Source organism: Artibeus jamaicensis, unplaced genomic scaffold (genome assembly GCF_021234435.1).
Source record: "Artibeus jamaicensis isolate MK-2021 breed Jamaican fruit bat unplaced genomic scaffold, CSHL_Jam_final contig_601, whole genome shotgun sequence".
Lineage (NCBI taxonomy): Eukaryota > Metazoa > Chordata > Mammalia > Chiroptera > Phyllostomidae > Artibeus > Artibeus jamaicensis.
The window spans coordinates 488761-507418 of record NW_026521902.1 but is presented as its reverse complement, the minus strand read 5'-3'; the positions used below and the strand labels follow the sequence as shown (position 1 = coordinate 507418).

The following is an 18658-nucleotide window of genomic DNA, read 5'->3' as shown; positions in this document are numbered from 1 at the left end:
AAAGAAAAGCAGAGGGCAGCCCTGCCCATTCTACGTACTGGTTTCTGCAGTCTCATATTCGCTGTCTCTGAGAAGCTCAAAGATGTCCACTTCAACCTTGGCCTTGCCCAGCCTCTCAGGAGCACGGTTGATGCGGTTCTTGGCCAGAGTGATGGAGAGCCGCTCCCCTCGGCTGCACTCCATGGGGTCATCCAAGATAGCAGCTGTGGGCAGGCAACAACATGGAGACAGTTGGTACCCCCTACCATTACTCCTCCTCTTGTCCAGTCTCCCACAACTGCCGCATTTTTTCAGGAAGCTCCAGCATCACCCTCCCCACGACCCCGCCACCCTCAGAACTGTCCTCGAAGTAAGTCCTCACATCCTGAGGGTCTTGGTTTGCAACCAGGTGCAGCAGTGAATTCTAAGGTGCGTCCACCTCAGGAGCCTTCTCATGTCACTGCAGGCCACTGAGACTGTCTGATTAGGCCTGTTGGCCCAAGCATGGTGACACCCTGTGCTATACAGGTATGTGTGTGCAAAGGAAGGGGGACAGTAACTGTTCTCCAGAAATGCTATTTGTGGCATATGAGAAACTATCCCTGAGGTGAAAGATAGTTAAAAGAGGCCAGGTTGAGAGCTGTGATGTAAAGGAGCAGCCACAAGATGCTGCTGACCCTGAGGAGCCAACTCACCCAGGCAGTCATGTTGTCTCTCTGGACCTGTACCCACTGGACATTGGGTTGGTGTGAAAATGCACAAAGATAATACAAGAAAGTGACACATTGTATAAATTTAATCTGTGACTTAATCAGTGTGAATGATGTTTACTTAGTGGAGTAGCGTGGTATCAATAGCTGTCAAACTTCTACAAGTGGTATTAAAGACCAGTGTTATAGTATCATAGGGACTGAGTTCAAGTCTCAGCTCCACCTTATATTGTCTATAGGACCTCAGTTTCCTCATTTGTAAAATGGAGAGACAGCCAATTCCTTGGGCTCTTGGGCTATTGTGAAGATTACACTAACAGTTTGTATAAAGTGCTCAGCACAGTACATGGTATATGGTAAGCACTCAGTAAATCTAACTATTAATATTATTTATTCTCTTGGTAGAAGTTAAAATTTTAAAATCTCTACACAAAAACTTTTACACAAATGATCATAGCAGCATTATTCATAATAGGCAAAAAGCAGAGAAGCCGAAACACCCTTCAACTGGAGAGCTGATAAAGACAATGGTGGCATAGCCACATAAGGGAGTATTAGTTGACAATAAAAAGAAATGAAGTACTAATGCATGTCACAACCCAGATGAGCCTTGAAAACATTATGCTAACTGAAAAAGTCAGCCACAAAGGACCACATGTCATCATTCCACTTACACGAACTGTCCAGAATAAGTGCATCTACAGATACAGAAAGCAGATTAGTGGTTGCCTACTGGCATTGCGGGTTGGCTGGGGGATTGAAACTGGAGGGAAATGGAGAGTGGCTGCTAGTGCATGTGGTATTTCTTTTGGGGATATAAAAATGTTTTAAAATTGATTGCAGTGAGGGATGCACAACTCTGAACACATTAAAAACCACTAGATTATATACTGAAATAAATCAATTATGTGGTATAAGAACTATATCTCAGTAAGGCTGTTACAGAAGATAAAAGAAATATCAAGTTTATCTTTTAGAAGTTGAAGACTCAGAAAAGCAATATGGGGAATCAAGGCAAATGGATTTCACCAGCACTTGGCCCTTGAATCTCTGCAGCTGGTGAGGACAGAAGGACTTGGGTTCCACACTGTCTTTTCTATATATTGCTCCCATAGCTATTGTGACCCATTTTCTAAACCAAAAACCAGGACAGAAAATATTACAAAGCATTTTTTTCTGATTTGTAGATTTCTTTACCTGTATAGCCTTATCAAACAATACAGATTAGATTTCTTTCTTTTTTATTTTTTCTTTTTTTTATTTAGTTATTTTTAAAGTACATTTTCTGTCTATTTCTCCCATCCCAGCCCCCCCCTGTCTCCCCACCTCCCTCCCATTCCCTTCCCCAAATCCTCATCCCTGTGTCTTTCATACTTGTTCCTCCAAATCCCTCCCCTTTTTCCTCCTTAAATTCCCTTCCCTCTCCCCTCTGGTCACTGTCCCCTTGTTCTCTATTTCAGTGTCTTGGTTTTTATTCTGCTTGCTTGTTTGTTTTATTGTTTAGCTTCCTGTCAAAGGTGAGATCATATGGTATTTGTCCTTCAATGCCTGGCCTATTTCACTCAGCATAATGCTTTCCAGTTCCATCCATGTTGTTGCAAAGGGTAGTAGCTCCTTCTTTCTCTCTGCTGCATAGAATTCCATTGTGTATATGTACCACAATTTTTTGATCCATTCGTTTACTGATGGACACCTAGGTTGCTTCCAACTCTTGGCTATTGTAAATTGTGCTGCTATGAACATTGTGGTGCATAGGTTCTTTGAAATTGATGTTTTAGGATTCTTGGGGTATAATCCTAGCAGTGGAATTGCTGGGTCAAAAGGCAGGCTGATTTTTATTTTTCTGAGAAAATTCCATACTGTTTTCCATAATGGTTGTACCAGTCTGCAATCCCACCAACAGTGAACTAAGGTCCCCTTTTCCCACAGATTAGATTTCATTCACAGAGGTTGGCCATATATTGAACAACAGAGATACATCCCAAGACCTAAGTAATAAAGTGGGCTTCTGTGAGTTAAATAGCAAAGTTCATGCCCACCCGATGGGATTAGCCACCTGCAAAGTGGCCACCTGCAGACTGTAAATGTATATAAGACTAAAGAGGCTGGAGACACCTAAAATTCCCACCAGTTGACCTTAGAAAAGCAAGACCACAATGAGATTGTTACTTAGGTAGCAGAAATTTAAACAATTATACTGTGTTGTCCTAGGAGGAAGACTTTGAGAACAGAAACCGGGGTTGGGGATAGCCTAGAGGAATGATTCTCACATGGGTGTCTTCAACAAGCAAAGGGGGAGGGTGCCGAGGGGTCCCTAGCCCTCTGCCAGCTTCAACCAGCACAGCTGCATACCCACGGGTTTTAGGTGTCAGGATTCCACATCACATCTTAGGTGGAAGAGAATGTTTCACTGTTAAAAATGTAATAGAAACCATTGACCCAGCCCTAGAGTATAGAAAAGAGACACCTAAAATGTCAGGAATTGCCTATGTTCCCTTTCCTGTACTCTACATCCTCATTACTATTTTTATAACAGGCAATTTGTATGCTTTAATCCCTCTCACTGTTTCACAGATCCTCCAGTTCCTGCTCATCTGTCAATGATCAGTTTCTTCTCTCTCGAGGATATGTTTACTGAGGAGAGAGAGAGAGAGAGGGAGAGAACACATTGATTGGTTGCCTCCCATTGACTGGTGACCCCCAGACTGGGCATGGAATCCAAAACCCTTTGGTGTATAGAACAGCCCTCCAACTAACTGAACTACCCAGCCAGAACTGTTTCTGTTTGTTTTTGTTTATTTTATTTTGTATTTTTAGATTCCACATAAAAGTGAAATCATATAGTAAAAATTTGTCTGTCTGATTTCATTTAGCATAACACCCTCTATGTCCATCCATGTTGTCACAATAGTAAGATTTTATTCCTTTTAATAGTCTACTAATATTCCATTGTGAATATATACTAATTCTTTATCCATTCATCTATCAGTGGAGACTTAGGTTGCTTCCATATCTTCACTATTGTGAATAATGCTTCAATGAACATAGGGGTGCATATATCTTTGCAAACTAGTGCTTTGGATTTCTTTGGATAAATATTCAGAAGTGGAAAATGGTAGTTCTATTTTTAATGTTTTGAGGAACCTCCATACATTTTTCCACAGTGTCTGCACCAATTCACAATCCCACCAACACTGCATCAGGGTTCCCTTTCTTCCATGACACTCATTTGTTGCTCTATTGATAGGGGCCATTCTGACAGGTGTGAAGTGATGTTTCATTGTGGTTTTAGTCAATAATACTGTAATAAACATATAGAATGTCAGAAATGTGCTAGACTTACTTCATAAGGTATATAAATATCTGATCACTGTGTTGTACACCTGAAACTTATATATATATAATCTGTCCAAAAGGAGGTATCCAGCCATGTAAGATGAAAAAGAGAGACATTTATCGAAAAAAGGTACAAGATACAAGACACACTGTTCATAGGACAATGATGCTTTTAGTCCCCTTCAAAGTAGGTATCTTGGCACCTCACACAGTTCTCCCAATTGCCATCACCTACCCCGTCATATTTTCCTGAATCTCATCAACAGTCTGAAATCTCTTCCTTTTCAAAGGTGATTTTAGTTTTGGGAAAAGCCAGAAGTTGCAGGGCACCAAATCTGAACTGTAGCTATAGTGGGACTGAGTCACCTGGGTGATTTGATGTTTTGCAAAAAAAACCTGCACGAACCATGATCCATGCCTGGGTGTACTGTCATGATGAAGCTGCCAATTACCAGTTGCCCATAGCTGCGGCTTTTAAATCATCCAAATAGTGTCAGCAGAGGAATGCTTAAGCTTAATGCAAAGTCTGATGCAGATGCGTTGCTCTACTTGCTTAGTCATTTTCAATGCCTTGGCCACACAGTATACATGCTCACTCAATGGCATATACAATGTATATATATATATATGTGTGTGTGTGTGTGTGTGTGTGTGTGTGTAAATATATTCAATTTACAACTGAAAAATAAAATTAAACAGTAAAATACACTGTCAGGCATTGGCAGAGCCATCCCACAGAAGTCCGGGAAGAAGGCACGGGACCCATAGCCCACAAGCATTAGGGTAAGAGGTGCTCATTTATTTAGTGGCCACAATGTCATTGGTGTAGGTGCCTCATGAACATAACCTCACATAGTCTCTGCAAAAGTTCTTTGAGATGTGCCATCTGTGCCACCCGCACTTGGAGTTGAGAAAGTGGACATCAGAGAGGTTAAGCTACTTGCCAGAATTCACAGGGCTGGTAAGTAGTGGAGGAGGGAAGTGATCCCAGGCCACAGATTCTGCCCTCTCAGGCATGGCTCATGTTCCTTCCCAGGCATCTGCTGCTGAGAAGGCCATGTATTAGGTAGGAGTGTCTTAGTCAGCTCTGCTACTACAAGGTATCATGGACTGGATGCCTTAAACAACTTGCGTTTATTTCTCATAGTTGTGGAGTCTGAGATCAGGGTGCCAGCATGGTTGGGTTCCAGTAAGGGCTTCCTTCTGGGTCTGTGGACAGCTGCCTTCTTACCTTGTCTTCATGAAGCAGAAAGAGAGGGAGAACACACTCTCTGGTCACTTTTAAAAGGGACTAACCACATCATGGAGCCTCACCTTTACGACTTCATTGGAAATTAATCACCTCCCAAACACCCTACTTCCTAATACCACCATATCAGGGATTTGAGTTTCAACATATGACTTCTGGGGACACAAACTTTCAGTTCATAGCAGTAGGGCACATGAAATCCAAAACCCCAAATGGCTGGACCCTGGGCCTCTGGACACTTCCCTGGGTAATGGCCCAACTCCCATGAGATTTTAAGACTAGAGGCAGCTATTTCTATGGGCCATGTCACCTCATTATTACCACATTTTCCCTCTACAATCTATTAAATATTTAATGAATCACTTATAATAAAACAACTTAATAATCTCTGAGAAAATCCCCAAGTCCCTGGTAAATCTGGGAACTTGGGCTTCTCTGGTGGGAGATGGCTGACTTTGGTGACATCTGGGTCAGGCTGTTCCTGCTGGAGCACCACCCTTGACATGGCTCTGCTCCTTCCACACACAAGGAGCACAGGGCATCCATACTCTCTCAGTGCTATCTGTTCCCTCTTTTCTACAGAGGACATGTTTGAGATGTTTGCTGTGGACTGAACCATGTTCCCCAAACCCACAGAGATGAGGCCTTTAAGAGGTTGCTAAGGTTAAATGACATCATGCCAGGGAGCCCTGATCAGACAGGATTAGTGCCCTTATGAGAAGAGATGCATCGTGTGGGGACACAGTGAGAAGGTGGGTTCTCAGCAGAAACCAGTGCTGCTGGCACTTTCCTCTTGGACTTCCAGCCCCCAGAACTGTGACAAATAAGTCTCGTTGCCACCATGCAGTTCGCAGTGCTCTGTTACGGCAGCTTGAGCTGATTAAGACAACGTGCTCATATGGTATTTGTCTTTCAACCCCTGGCTTATTTCACTCAGCATAATGCTTTCCAGTTCCATCCATGTTGTTGCAAAGGGTAGTAGTTCCTTCTTTCTCTCTGCTGCATAGAATTCCATTGTATATATGTACCACATTTTTTGATGCATTCATTTACTGACGGGCACCTAGGTTGCTCCCAGCTCTTGGCTATTGTAAATTGTGCTGCTATGAACATTGTGGTGCATAGGTTCTTTGAAATTGATGTTTTGGGGTTCTCAGGATATAATCCTAGCAGTGGAATTGCTGGATCAAAAGGCAGGTCGATTTTTATTTTTCTGAGAAAATTCCATACTGTTTTCCATAATGGTTGTACCAGTCTGCAAGCTAAACAACAAAACAGACAAGCAAGCAAAATAAAAACAAAGACACTGAAATAGAGAACAAGGGGACAGCGACCAGAGGGGTGAGGGGAGGGAATTTAAGGGGAAAAATGGGAGGGATTTACAGGAACAAGTATAAAGGACACAGGGACAATAACTAAGGGGGGTGGAAATGGGAGGGGGGTGGGGTGCATGGGGGAGGGGTGGGCTGGGATGGGAGAAATAAACAGAAAACTGTACTTGAAAAATAACTAAATAAAAAAAAGACAGCGTGCTAATACAAACCCAGATGTGCAAGGCACCAGACAGCCACGTACTCAACTCACAGAGTGTCATTGGATACATGGAGACTGAGGGATAGTGGTCAGGGAGGAATAGGGAATGTGGAAATAAGGTCCCCTCATCACCCCTTTCCTCCTTTCTCTGCAGGGTCCAAGGCAAAACTCTGCACTCACAAGTGTTTGGCAGGTGTTTGTCAACTCATTAAGAGCCACAGTCCTGGCTTCCCTCCCACCCAACCCCAGGGCCATTCTGGGAGACACTTTTCATTAGATTTTAGATAATGTTTAATTTCTGGCTGGGGACAACCTCTGTTAGGTAGCTATTTAATGTCAAACATATCAGGATCAGGAAAATTAGGGTAACAACAGGAACCTGGGTTTTGTGTCAATGGACTGTAAGGACTGGGTGCAGGCTCAGGCCTCTCAAGATACCCGAGGGACATGCCCTACCCATCTGTGATGACGCAGGCCCCAGGGAGGGTCTCATGGGTGAAGGAGAAAAGAAGATCAGTGTGCTTGGGACTGAATATGCAGCTGACACTCCTGGCCTGTGCTGGGTCACTAGGCCTGGCTGTCAAGCTGGGCCAGGATGCTCCGAGTTCCCAGCCACTGCCTAATGAGACACAGGGTCGTCTGGCACATCCTGCAGCCTTGGAGACTGCACTGAAGAGGAGTGAATCAGCAGCCACTGAGAGGCCGTGAAGCCTGGCACTGAAGCAAGGGGGTTGCTGAGATGGGAAAACACAGCCGAAGACCAGAGTCCACCCCTCTCCAGCCATGGGAGCTCTTCCAACCACATGTTTACAATATGCCATCAGGGAGCTGGTGGGCTCTTACATTTACAGTGGGTCTTCCTCCCTGCAAGCCAAGAATCCTCTGCCCAGTTCTCTGAGACTGAAGATTTATGCCAAGGGAAGAGCAGACTCCAAGCATTTTGCCCACCTCTACCCTAAGCTCCTTTCCTTGTTCTTATCCTAAGTCTATGTCCACTCTGGAGAGATGCCTCCTTGGGACTGGTAGGGCTGGCTCTGCCCACTGCAATCCTTTCTGGAGCAGTCCTAATGAGTGTGCCCAGAACAATCCAGAGGATGGCACGTGATCACTGATGGGCTCCAAGTCCTCAGGCCTCCCCATTGTCTAAAGGGCTTGTCCCAGTGCAGGTTCTTGGAGGGCTTTGGCCTCCACAGTCTGGCTTCTTTCTGCACATCCTTCCAGCCTTAGTTAGCATCCTATACCACCTGGCAGTTGCAGCCCCTCCTTGTCAGGACCTGGACTGCCCCCGTATCCCCTTCTTCAACACTCTGTTGGCACTCCCCCTTTGTTGACACTTCCTGTCCCTTGTTCCTCCTTTCCCCCCCAGACCTCTTCTTCCTTCAGACTCACCTCTTCCAAGAACCTTTCCAAGACCCACCAGCATACTCTCTGGATTATTGAGAGACTGCCTTGGAGGAGTACTTATCTTTCTGTCTGTATAGTTTCTTCAACCAGTTTGTACCTTAAAAGCCCAGAATGATGCTCCCTTCCTTTTAAACTCTTCAGATTTTGCATCCCAAATTAATACTCTCTTCCTTAGAAATAACTCCCACAGAAATTTCGCTGTACATTTTATTAGACACTAATCATGTTTGACATTTTATTATGCTTATTTGTGTATCCATCTTTTTCCCCCTAGACATGCAGCTCTTGAGGGTGAGGGCCATTCCTGATTCATCTTTGTACCTGTCCCATTCTGAACACACAGTAGGTGTTTAATGAATGGTTATTGAGTGAATGAATAGTGGGAGGCCACATGTCTTTTCATGCCCTGCATCAAGTAGCAGAAGTGGTAGCTGCTGATGCAGCGAGCACAAGATGTTGTGCTGGTGCGGTCAGCAGTAAATAATGTGTGGGAGCAGGGCAGCCATGTGCAGTGGGGCCCCCAGGGCTGGTGGTGCTCCTGCTCTCTGCTCACTGTGGGAACTGGAACAGGGCTTGCCCTCCTGCCACGAATTCTCAGCAGCCCAGAGTCCCCCCAGCTTGGAAAATCAGCTTCCTAATCCCTTGGTTCTTCCAGAGTTTCCTGTTGAAGATTTGCAAGTACCTTGATAACTGTTGACTCTTTAAATAAGGGAATAAAGAGGTTTTTACTGGCTGCCCTGACCAGTGTGGCTCAGTGGGTTGGGCCTTGTCCCACAAAGTGAGAGGTCGCTGGTTTGATTCCCCACTGGGGCACCTGCATGGTTTGTGGGTTTAGTTCCTGGGTAGGGTGTGTTCAAGAAGTGACCCATTATGTTTCTCTCTCACATCAATGTTTCTCTCCCTCTCTTTCTCTTTCCCATCCCCTCTCTTTAAAAATAAAATAAATAAAATCTTTCTTAAAAAGAGGTTTTTACTAGAGTCTCTAGAGGCAATATTTGAAACACTGCCTGCAGCTGATTGGCTCAGTGGGTCAGAGCCCTGTACTGACAGGACAGCCTCCAGGGAACAGTCAGCTTTGCTTCCAGGCCACGCCCCAGGCTGCCCCCTCCTCAGTCCCCAGCTACAGTCCCACACCATTCCTCATCTGGCACCAGCTCCCTCCACTCTCCTCTGTCCTCTCCCTGCCCCTCTTGTGACCTCTGCTGGTTCTGATCGTCCCTCCTTCAGGAGAGAATCACATCACTGTGCAGGCTGCTCCCCCCACAAACTTACACCCTCCTTCCTCACTGGGGCACAACTCAGGGCCACCATCAGCCCTCGCTTGGCCAGCTCCCTCTCACATTACAAACTGTATTCATTTGCTGGGTCTGCTACAACAAAATACTATAGACCAGGTGGCTTAAACAACAAAAATTTATCTCCTCACAGCTCCAGAGGCTGGAAATCCCAGATCAAGGTGCCAGCAGGTTGGGTTTCATTCTCAAGTTTCTCTCCTTGGTGTGTGGATGGCCGTCTTTTCCCTGTGACCTCACATGGCCATCCCTCTGTGTTTGTCTGTGTCTTAATATCTTCTTATAAAGACACCAGTCATATAGGGTCAGATGCACCTTAATGACCTCACTTTAACTTAATTAACACAGCCCAGAACACAGTCAGGCAATTTTTTAACAAGTTAGATATACACCAACCACATGACCCAGCCATTCTACTCCTAGGTATTTCTCAAAAGGAAAAGAAAGCACAGGTCTACTTAAACACTGGTATGAAAATGCTCATAATAACTTGATCCATAGTAGTTAAAGATGGGAAACAACCATTAATAGGTGAAAGAAAAAACAAAATGTGGTATATCTATGCAATGAAATACTACTCAGTGACAAAATGGAGTTAAGCCATACAAAAAAAGAGTACATACTGTATGAATTCATTTATATATATTTCTAGAAAATACAAACTAACCCACAGTGACAGGAAACATATCAGTGGTTACTGGGTTTGGGGGAAGGGTAGGAAGGGCAGGAGTGAGGAATTAGAAAATGGCAACAGGAAACTTTTGGGGGTGTTAAAAAATTACCTGTCTTGACTGTGGTGATGATATTATGGATGTGTACATGGAAAAACTTATCAAACCATACACTTCAAAATTCATGAAAATCATTGCATGTAAACTATACTTTGACATTTTAAATGTGCTTTAATGAGAAAAAGAAGTACTATTCATCAGGCTCCTTCCTGCCTTCTCCCTTCCCTCTCCCCTCACTCTCAGCAAAAAAACAACAACAACAAAACACATTAAACCTGTCTGTGGTTTACACCCGCTGCGTCCAATTCCTCTGCCTCTTCTCCATCCTGAGCCCCCACCATCTCTGGATTCGCTCTCAGAAACCACCACACTTACTTTTTCCTTGCAAATCTAAAGGTCTTTTCTTGGTTTTCAGATTTTTAAGGCTCTCTGAGGCACCTGTGACTGAAGTTGTTTTCATGGCACCATCTTTTGACATCCATGATGTGGCACTATTCTGATTTGCATTCTACTGCCTCCACCTAACCCCTTCCCTAGTGTCTTCTCTGTGACACTAGCTGTCAGTTTTCCCCAAACCTCACTCCTAGATTCAGTCCTCAGTCCACTTTCTCTTCATGCTGTATATTCTCCCTGCAGAATGAGCACTCAAGTATCAAATCTATACAGGGAACTCCAAAAATGCCCCATCCTCACATCAGACTCCCATTTATGGCTGCTAAAGGGAAATGTCCCCTTGGACATCCTTCCAAACTCCATGTCCCAAATATAACCCATCATCTTTTCATAGAATGGGGGGCTCTTTATGACCTCCCACTTTCAGGTACCCCCACACAATTCACGTGAGAGTTGTCCTACACCTTCCCCATCCCTCAGCCCCTCTGCCTGTCCCATCACTGAGGAACACTCAGGAGTCTTCCTCCTGTTCCCCTGCTGTCACCCTGCCTCTCTCCTATACTACCCTTAAACTGCCCCCTGCCTCCAGTCTCTTCTGCACTAATCCAGCTATTCCCCACTGCTGACTCACCTGCCTGGCCCCTCACCCTTGACAATCTGGCCTCCACATGCCTTTCCAAGCTCAAATTCTACTTAATTCTATGATCCTTAACTACACCTAGGTACTCCTTGTAGAACCCTGAAAAGGCATGTCACTTCATCATGCATCATTTTTTCCAGGTGGTCTCTTCCTCCTGGAAAGTGCTCAGCTTTTCTTTATCCATATGTACATTATGTTCCATTCTTGTGCTCCCCCCACCCCACTCCTGGCAACTGTTGGACTGTTCCAACCCATGGTAATTTTGAATTCTTCAAATCCCCAAGGCACTTACTGTCTGTGCCAGGGGTTTAGAACTTAACATCATGCTTTGCATTGATATAAATAAAGCACTGATCATTCAAACATTCCTTTATTCATTCATAAAATACTTATTAAATGTCTATCTTTAGCAAGATACTATGTACATAGATAAGGATAATGTATCTCTGCTTTCAAAGTGTTCAGAAGAAGTTACAGCCACTAAAGCAAATAGCTACAACCCAACAAGGTAAGTGATGGGCAAAACCTCACTATGCTCCAGTCATAAACTACCCAGTGCTCACTGTGGTGGGAAATCACAGACAATGAGACTGAGTCCTTGGGTTTGAGAGATGCCTGAGGAGATATGGGTGAGAGGGAGACAGACCTTCACTGTACAATGAAGTAAGTGGTTCACAAATTTCCAAGGAATCATAGATAAAAGAAAACCGAAATCATCTGGGTGGTAGCAGGAAGTTTTAAGGATGTCCTCCTGCATCTGTCTCACACACATGTGGTGAGCAACTGCTACGGACCAGATTTCACAGGAGAGGCAGCTCTGAAGTTGGCAGGTGATGTTTCCCAGGGAGGCAGGGAAACAAAGCATGTTTCAGTGTGGGGAGCCACCAAGGCATGAGGAAGCCTGGGGTGGCTGGACAGGAGGACAGGGGCCTGAGCACGAACAGCCTTCTGTGTCACGTAGGGCCTTTGGGCAGTTCTGTGAAGGGGCTGAGGAGCAACAGGAGGACATTCAAATGACAGTGACATCATGAGATTTTAGGGCTACCACTCTCGCTGTATTGTAGATAGACTGGAGAGAGTTGAGCTGGGAACTGTATAAACCAGCTTGGAGCTAAATTTAACAGCACAAGAAAGAGATGGGGCAAGTACTGAGGGCAGGGCAGTGAGGATCAAAGAGAGGGGGCAGGTTCAAAGGAGATTCCTGAGGGAGAATCAAGGGAGGCAGCTGGCTCTGCAGGAGTGAGAGGAGATGAGACAGGCTCCTGGCTTCACTTATCTAGGCAGTAATATCATTGATTAGGATAAAGAACATGGGGAGATGGAGGTTGTCTTTCTGGTTTTGGAAGAGAGCGGAGGCAATGATTATGGGGGTGGTCGTTGGGTTTGGAGCCCACTGTTCAGCAGCAGACTGGCCCTCCAGAGAACCATCCCAGCTGGAGACTCAGACCTGAGGGACTTCGGGGTTAGGGTGGTGATGACAACTGAGATCTGACACAGGATGGAGAATAAGGAGATGCAAGGAACAAGGCCATGACCCTGGGGACTCAGCTTCTGGAGGAAGTGGAGGAAGAGAAGCCGAAACAAGAGACTGAGACATGACCGGTAGGCCTACTGATAAAGGAGGATGAAAGTTGAATAAAACAAGGATATGAAACATTTCATGGGGAGCTGTGTGTGAGATGGGCAGGCACCAGGTGAGCAAAGATTTGTCCTGGGGAACCATGTCTGCTGCATTGGGAGTCAGGAAACAGCCCCCACTCTTCAGAGCAAGCAGTGCCTTTGAAGATGGGTGAAGGGAAGCGCTCCACCTGAGAAGTTTAGGATCTGATGGCACATGGTGGGGCATCTGTGACAGATGTGACCTGTCAGCTGAGTGGAGTTCCCTGTCAAGCTGAAAAGGGCTTGGAGGAAGGGCAGGAGAGGGAGTATCAGCTGGGACGAAGCACAGAATAGCAAGGAAGGATGGCACTGGGACCCATCTATGAGAGTGTTGGAGATGACTATTCCCAGGGCTGGGGGGCTGCCGTCTGAACTGTAAACACCTTCAGTCCAGAAACCCTGTGTCATCTTTCCTGAAGTCTCCCATGTAGCTCAACGAGGTCAAGGCACATATGAGTTCATTTTGACAAGCAGTTACTGAGCACCTACCAGGCACACGTGGTTTGGATGCTGTTGAGAACACAAGACATGGAGACATGGATCAGCTCTGGCTCTCCTCTCAAAGACTTATGGACTAGTTGGTGATAGGTGTGAAGAATGAGAGTACAGAGCAGTGTGCAGGGAAGGCTCTGAAATGTGAGCTCAGCTGGGCAGCCAGCAGGTGCCATTCTAGCATCCACTACCTTGAGTCACTATAGCTGCATGGTACCTGTAGACCCACCTGACAGTTTCTACCAAGTAATGTGACCATTGCTTCATGTCGCCTCCCTGATTCTAGGAGGGAGACCCTAAGCCAAAATACCCAAGGGTAATAAGGGTACTCAGGTCCTTATCTTTGCATTTTACCCAAGGTTGTCAATAAATGAATGTTGTGCCCACTAGAATTTACAATGGGGGACCTTGTCACCTCCAGAAATGGCAATTATAATGGCAGTTTGACATGTTTGGTTGATGCTAATCCCCCTTCACCCAAAGAAAAGGGCAAGTGAGGGATAATAGCAGATTAGAACTGTTTTGAGTTTTTTGCAACAATACAGGTAAAAAGAAATAAGTCCTAAGAGCTATTACTTTGGTTGTTTCCCCCTTGAAGTTATGTCTCTTTCCCAGAAGATCAAAGCACAAATAACATATTCTTATTCATCATCATCATCATCACCCTGGACAAGAATCAGAATAGGAAAGGGAACATTTATCCAGTCGAGCCCCACAATGGGAGAAGATAAGAATATTCATTCACTAATTTATTTGAAAAATTTCAGGTAATCTATCATGCTCTCTTGCTTGTCCTTTTCCTAAAGTGAAAGGGAGGAGATTCATATCAACAAACTGTGTCAGACTTCTAGCTCACATTGCAATTCCCTTTTTGACTGGTGATGACTCACTGTTCTATGTGCTGGAGAGTAAAAGCAAGTCCAAGTCATCAGGGAGCCAACATCAAGAACATCCTGAATCACCAACTCTGGGGTTGGGGCCTGGCAGTGTTTGTCTTAACACCCCTCTGAGAAATTCTGATGCAAGCTCATGGTTACACAGTACAAGCAGATTAGGCTGGGCATCAGGGTTAGGGACTAAATTATGCAGGGTAGAGTCAGATGAGGAAGTTCAGTTCTGTTCTCCTTCCTTTCCTTATATATCACAACCTGACATAAAACCATGGGAAGGATACATGCCCAAGGCACCACTTTGAGGTATCACTTCACTATTTAGGACCACTTAAAATCACACCTGTGTCTGATGAAGTTTAAAAAATTATAATATTGGATACCTGCTCTGTGCCTGGTTTTGTTCTAAGCACCAGAAATAGACTGTATAGATCCAAGACCCAAATTTAAGGTTCTTATGCTCTAGTTTGGGAAGGGAGACAATAAACATGTAAAGGAAGAAATATGGAATAATTTCTGATAGCAAGAAATGCTGTAAAATATAGGGCAGTTTGAGAGAATGATGGAGGGTGGTCAGGGAAGTTAAATCTGTAAAAAGGCATCATCTGAGCTGAGACCTAACTAAGGAGAAGAAAGAAGCCACTGGAAGAAGGGAAGAACATTTTAAGCTGAAGGAATAAGACGAGAAAGAGCCTGGCAGGTGTTGGAGTTCAGTGGCTGGAGCGTGGTGAGAGAGGGCAAGAATGGAGGAGGATGGGTGAAGAGGAAGACAGGCGATTGTATTGCTTCACAGGCCATCATGAGAATGTGATTTTATTCCAAATGCAATAGGCAGTCACTAGGGGATTGCAAACAGGGCCCAAACTACCTCATGTAAGTCCAGGCTTCATAATTTAACCCCTAAATCATGCCCACCTAATCTGCTTCTGTTCTGTGGAAACACCAGCTTGCATCAGAATTTCCCGGAGCAGTGTTAAAATAAAGTCTGATGGGTCCCAACCCCAGAGGTCCTGGTTCAGTATGCTTTAGCAAGGCACCCAAGAATTTTCATTTCTAACAACTCATCAGGAGCTGCTGGCACTGCTAATCCAGGGACACCTCTTGTAGTGGCATTCTCTGAACAAGCCTGACTGCTTCTGAGATACATCTTTGATCCCACCATTTCCATGTGAAGAATATCCATACTCTACCCCTTCTCTGATGTCTCTGTGCATTGAAATTCTAGTCTTTCTACAAGGTCTTCCTCAAAAACTAACTCTCACCCCAGGCAAATGGACCAGTGCTCTCTGTGCAACCATTGTACAGATACCATTTTAGTGCCCTGTGATACACAGACTTGGGTGGGAGCCTCAGTTCCATTTTAAATTGTTTATTAAGATGAGTGCCATCTTGGTAAATCTGTTTTATGTCCCTTCTATTTTCTGTTTTGAATGAGATGAGCTATAATTAAGTCCATTACTTGTATAAATGACTAATATTTTGTCTTCTTTTCACCTCATACCCATTAGGATGGTTATTATCAAAACCAAAAAGCAAAAGCAACAACAACAACAAAACCCAAAACAAAAAAAATAAGTATTGGCAAGGATGAAACACTTGTTCATTGATGGAGGAAATGTACATTGGTGCAGCTATTATCGAAAATGGTATGTTGGTTCTTCAAAATAATTAAAAGTAGAATTATTAACATGTGATCCAGCAATTCCTCTTCTGAGTATATCTCCAAAAAAATTAAAAGCAGGGTCTCAAAGAGATAATTGCACACTTATGTTCACAGCAGCATTATTCACAACAGCATGGAACCAACACAAGTATCCACTGACAGATGAATGGATAAACAAAATGCAGTATATACATCTGATAAAGTGTTATTCAGCCTTAAAAAGGAGTGAAATTCTGACACATGCAACAACCAACAACATGAATGAATCCTGAGGACCTTATGCTAAGAGAAAGAAGCCACATACAAAAAGACAAATACTGTATGATTCCACTTACATGAGATACTTAGAGTAGTCAACTTCCTAAAGACAGAAAGTAGAAAAGTGGTTGCCAGGGGCTATAGGTACAGAGTTTTGGTTTTGCAAAATGAGAAGTTCTGGAGATGAATTTCCATCTGGAGATGGTGGTGGTGATAGTTGCACAACAATGTGAATGTACATAATATCACTAAACTGTGCACTTAAGAATAAGATGGTAAAACTTATGTGTTGGGAACCACCCTGCTTGGTTTCAGAAGTTGTAACCCCCCATGGCTAAGGCTGAGTGAGAGACCTTGGGACCCTAAGCCACTGAGTAGACAAAGCTTATCCCTCTGGCAGGAGCACCACTTCTACCCACTTTACTTCTCCCTGCCTGGCCCCCAGTGCATAATTGGTTAGCCAATGACAGGTAAGATTCCTCAAAGGAGGGATGACCTAAGATAGGCATGATCATGAGGGGGCCCTCAGGAAGGACCTGGGGGTTATGGAGAAAGAGAGTGATGGAGCCTCAACCCTTGGCTTTGATGTAGCCTGAGTCCTCATTCTGTCTGCAAGAAGTCTCCCAATCTCTTGGCTGCCTTACTTCCCCTCCTTGACCTAAGCCTGAAACAATGGCTGGAGGTGGGTGTGGCCCTGTGCTAGAAAGGGCGGGTTCCCCAAGGCAATCAGGCCTAAGAAAGAATGCATTAAATCCTGTGAAAGCTTCTTTGCTAATACCCTCAATTTAAATGATAAGGGTCTAAGCCTGAAATGAGTTTGTTTCCCCAAAGTTTTATGGCTTTTTAGCTATTCGACCCTGACTGAAAATAGGCTCTCTGAATTCTTCAAATGTTATCTATTTGATCATTACTGCCTGACAATGATTGATGAGCTTTCCACATACAACCCTGTATTCTTAAGCAAATAAACCCAATAAAAGCCTGTCAAGGCAGGGGTCAACAGGTTCTCCTCTCCAGACAGTGGCCAAGGTGCTCCAAGGCACTCTCCCCTTCAGAGGGTGGCTGTACTGTCCTTTTTTCTCCACAAGACTAGGTAGTCCATCTGAATTTGTCTCGTCTCAGCCATAACACTGCAGTGGACACTCTAGACTGGAGTCCATGTCACTTATGTAATGTGTATTTGACTACAATTAAAATTAATTTTTAAGGACTTCCGCCAAGATGGAGGCATAGGTGGAAGCACTGTGCCTTCTCGCACAACCAAGTTTAAAAACAACAAAGTTTTAGCAACAAAAATGCAGCCAAACACAGAAAATTGAACTATATGAAAGTCTGACAACAATGAACCCTCCAGCCAAACCAGTAAGAGCAGGGCAGAGCCAGCAGCAGAGCGGGGTTGTGCAGAAAAGATCCACTGGACCCACCCAGGTGTGTGACCCAGGCACCCCAGCAGCCGTGGGTGGATCCCAGGTGTGGAGTAGCAGGCAAACCCACTGAGGGCTTACCATGGTTACACATTCACGGCAGATAAACCGGTGAAGGAGCAAGCAGTGAGACAGACCGAGCAGGCCCCAGCGGCGGGAAGGAGCAGAGGGCATCGCTATTGCTCCCTCTCTGACCCTGCCCCCACGTACAGGGTCACAAACCAGTGACCTGGGTGGCCCCACCCTGGTGAACATCTAAGGCACCTCTCAAACATAACAGGCGTGAACAGATCAAAATATGGCTCAAGAAGAACTCAGGGACCCAGAGTTGATAAATCTAAGCGATGAAGAAATTGCCAACCTATCAGAGGCATAATTCAAAACACTGGTGATCAGGATGCTCACAGAACTGGTTGATTTTAGCCACAAATTAGAGGAACATATGAAGGCTAAACTAATTGAAATGAAGGGAAATGCACAGGGAACCAATAGTAATGGAAAGGAAACTGGGACTCAAATCAAAGAAGTGGACCAGAGGAGGAAAAAATGACCAAACAGAAAAGGATGAAGAAACAAGAATTCAAAAAAATGAGGAGAGGCTTAGGAATCTTCAGGACATCTTTAAACACTCCAACATCTGAATTATAGGGGTACCAGAAGGGGAAGAGGAACAGCCACCAGTGGAAAACTTATTTGAACAAATAATAAAGGAGAACTTCCCCAATCTGGCAAAGGCAATAGACTTCCAGGAAATCCAGGAAGCTCAGAGAGTCCCAAAGAAGTGGGACCCAAGAAAGAACACACCAAGGCACATCATCATTACATTAGCCAAGATTAAAATGAAGGAGAGAATTCTAGAAGCAGCAAGAGATAAGGGACAGTCACCTACAAAGGAGTTCCCATCAGAGTGTCAGCTGATTTCTGATAAGAGACCTTACAAGCAAGAAGGGGCTGGAAAGAAGTATTCCAAGTCATGAAAACCAAAGACCTACAACCAAGATTGCT

At 44.5% G+C, this 18658-nt stretch overlaps 1 protein-coding gene across 5 annotated transcripts in view; it reads right to left on the bottom strand.

Moving 5' to 3' along the window:
* Positions 1–18658, bottom strand: part of GRIK4 (glutamate ionotropic receptor kainate type subunit 4) — a 478818-nt gene that overhangs the window by 166126 nt on the left and 294034 nt on the right. For 4 of the 5 annotated variants that reach the window (XM_053670672.1, XM_053670675.1, XM_053670673.1 and 1 more), the window contains one exon: positions 39–203. The exons of the other annotated variant lie outside the window; for it this stretch is intronic. In XM_053670672.1, coding sequence (XP_053526647.1) covers positions 39–203 — 165 coding nt within the window. The remainder of the gene's footprint in view (positions 1–38; positions 204–18658) is intronic. 5 annotated transcript variants of the gene reach the window in all.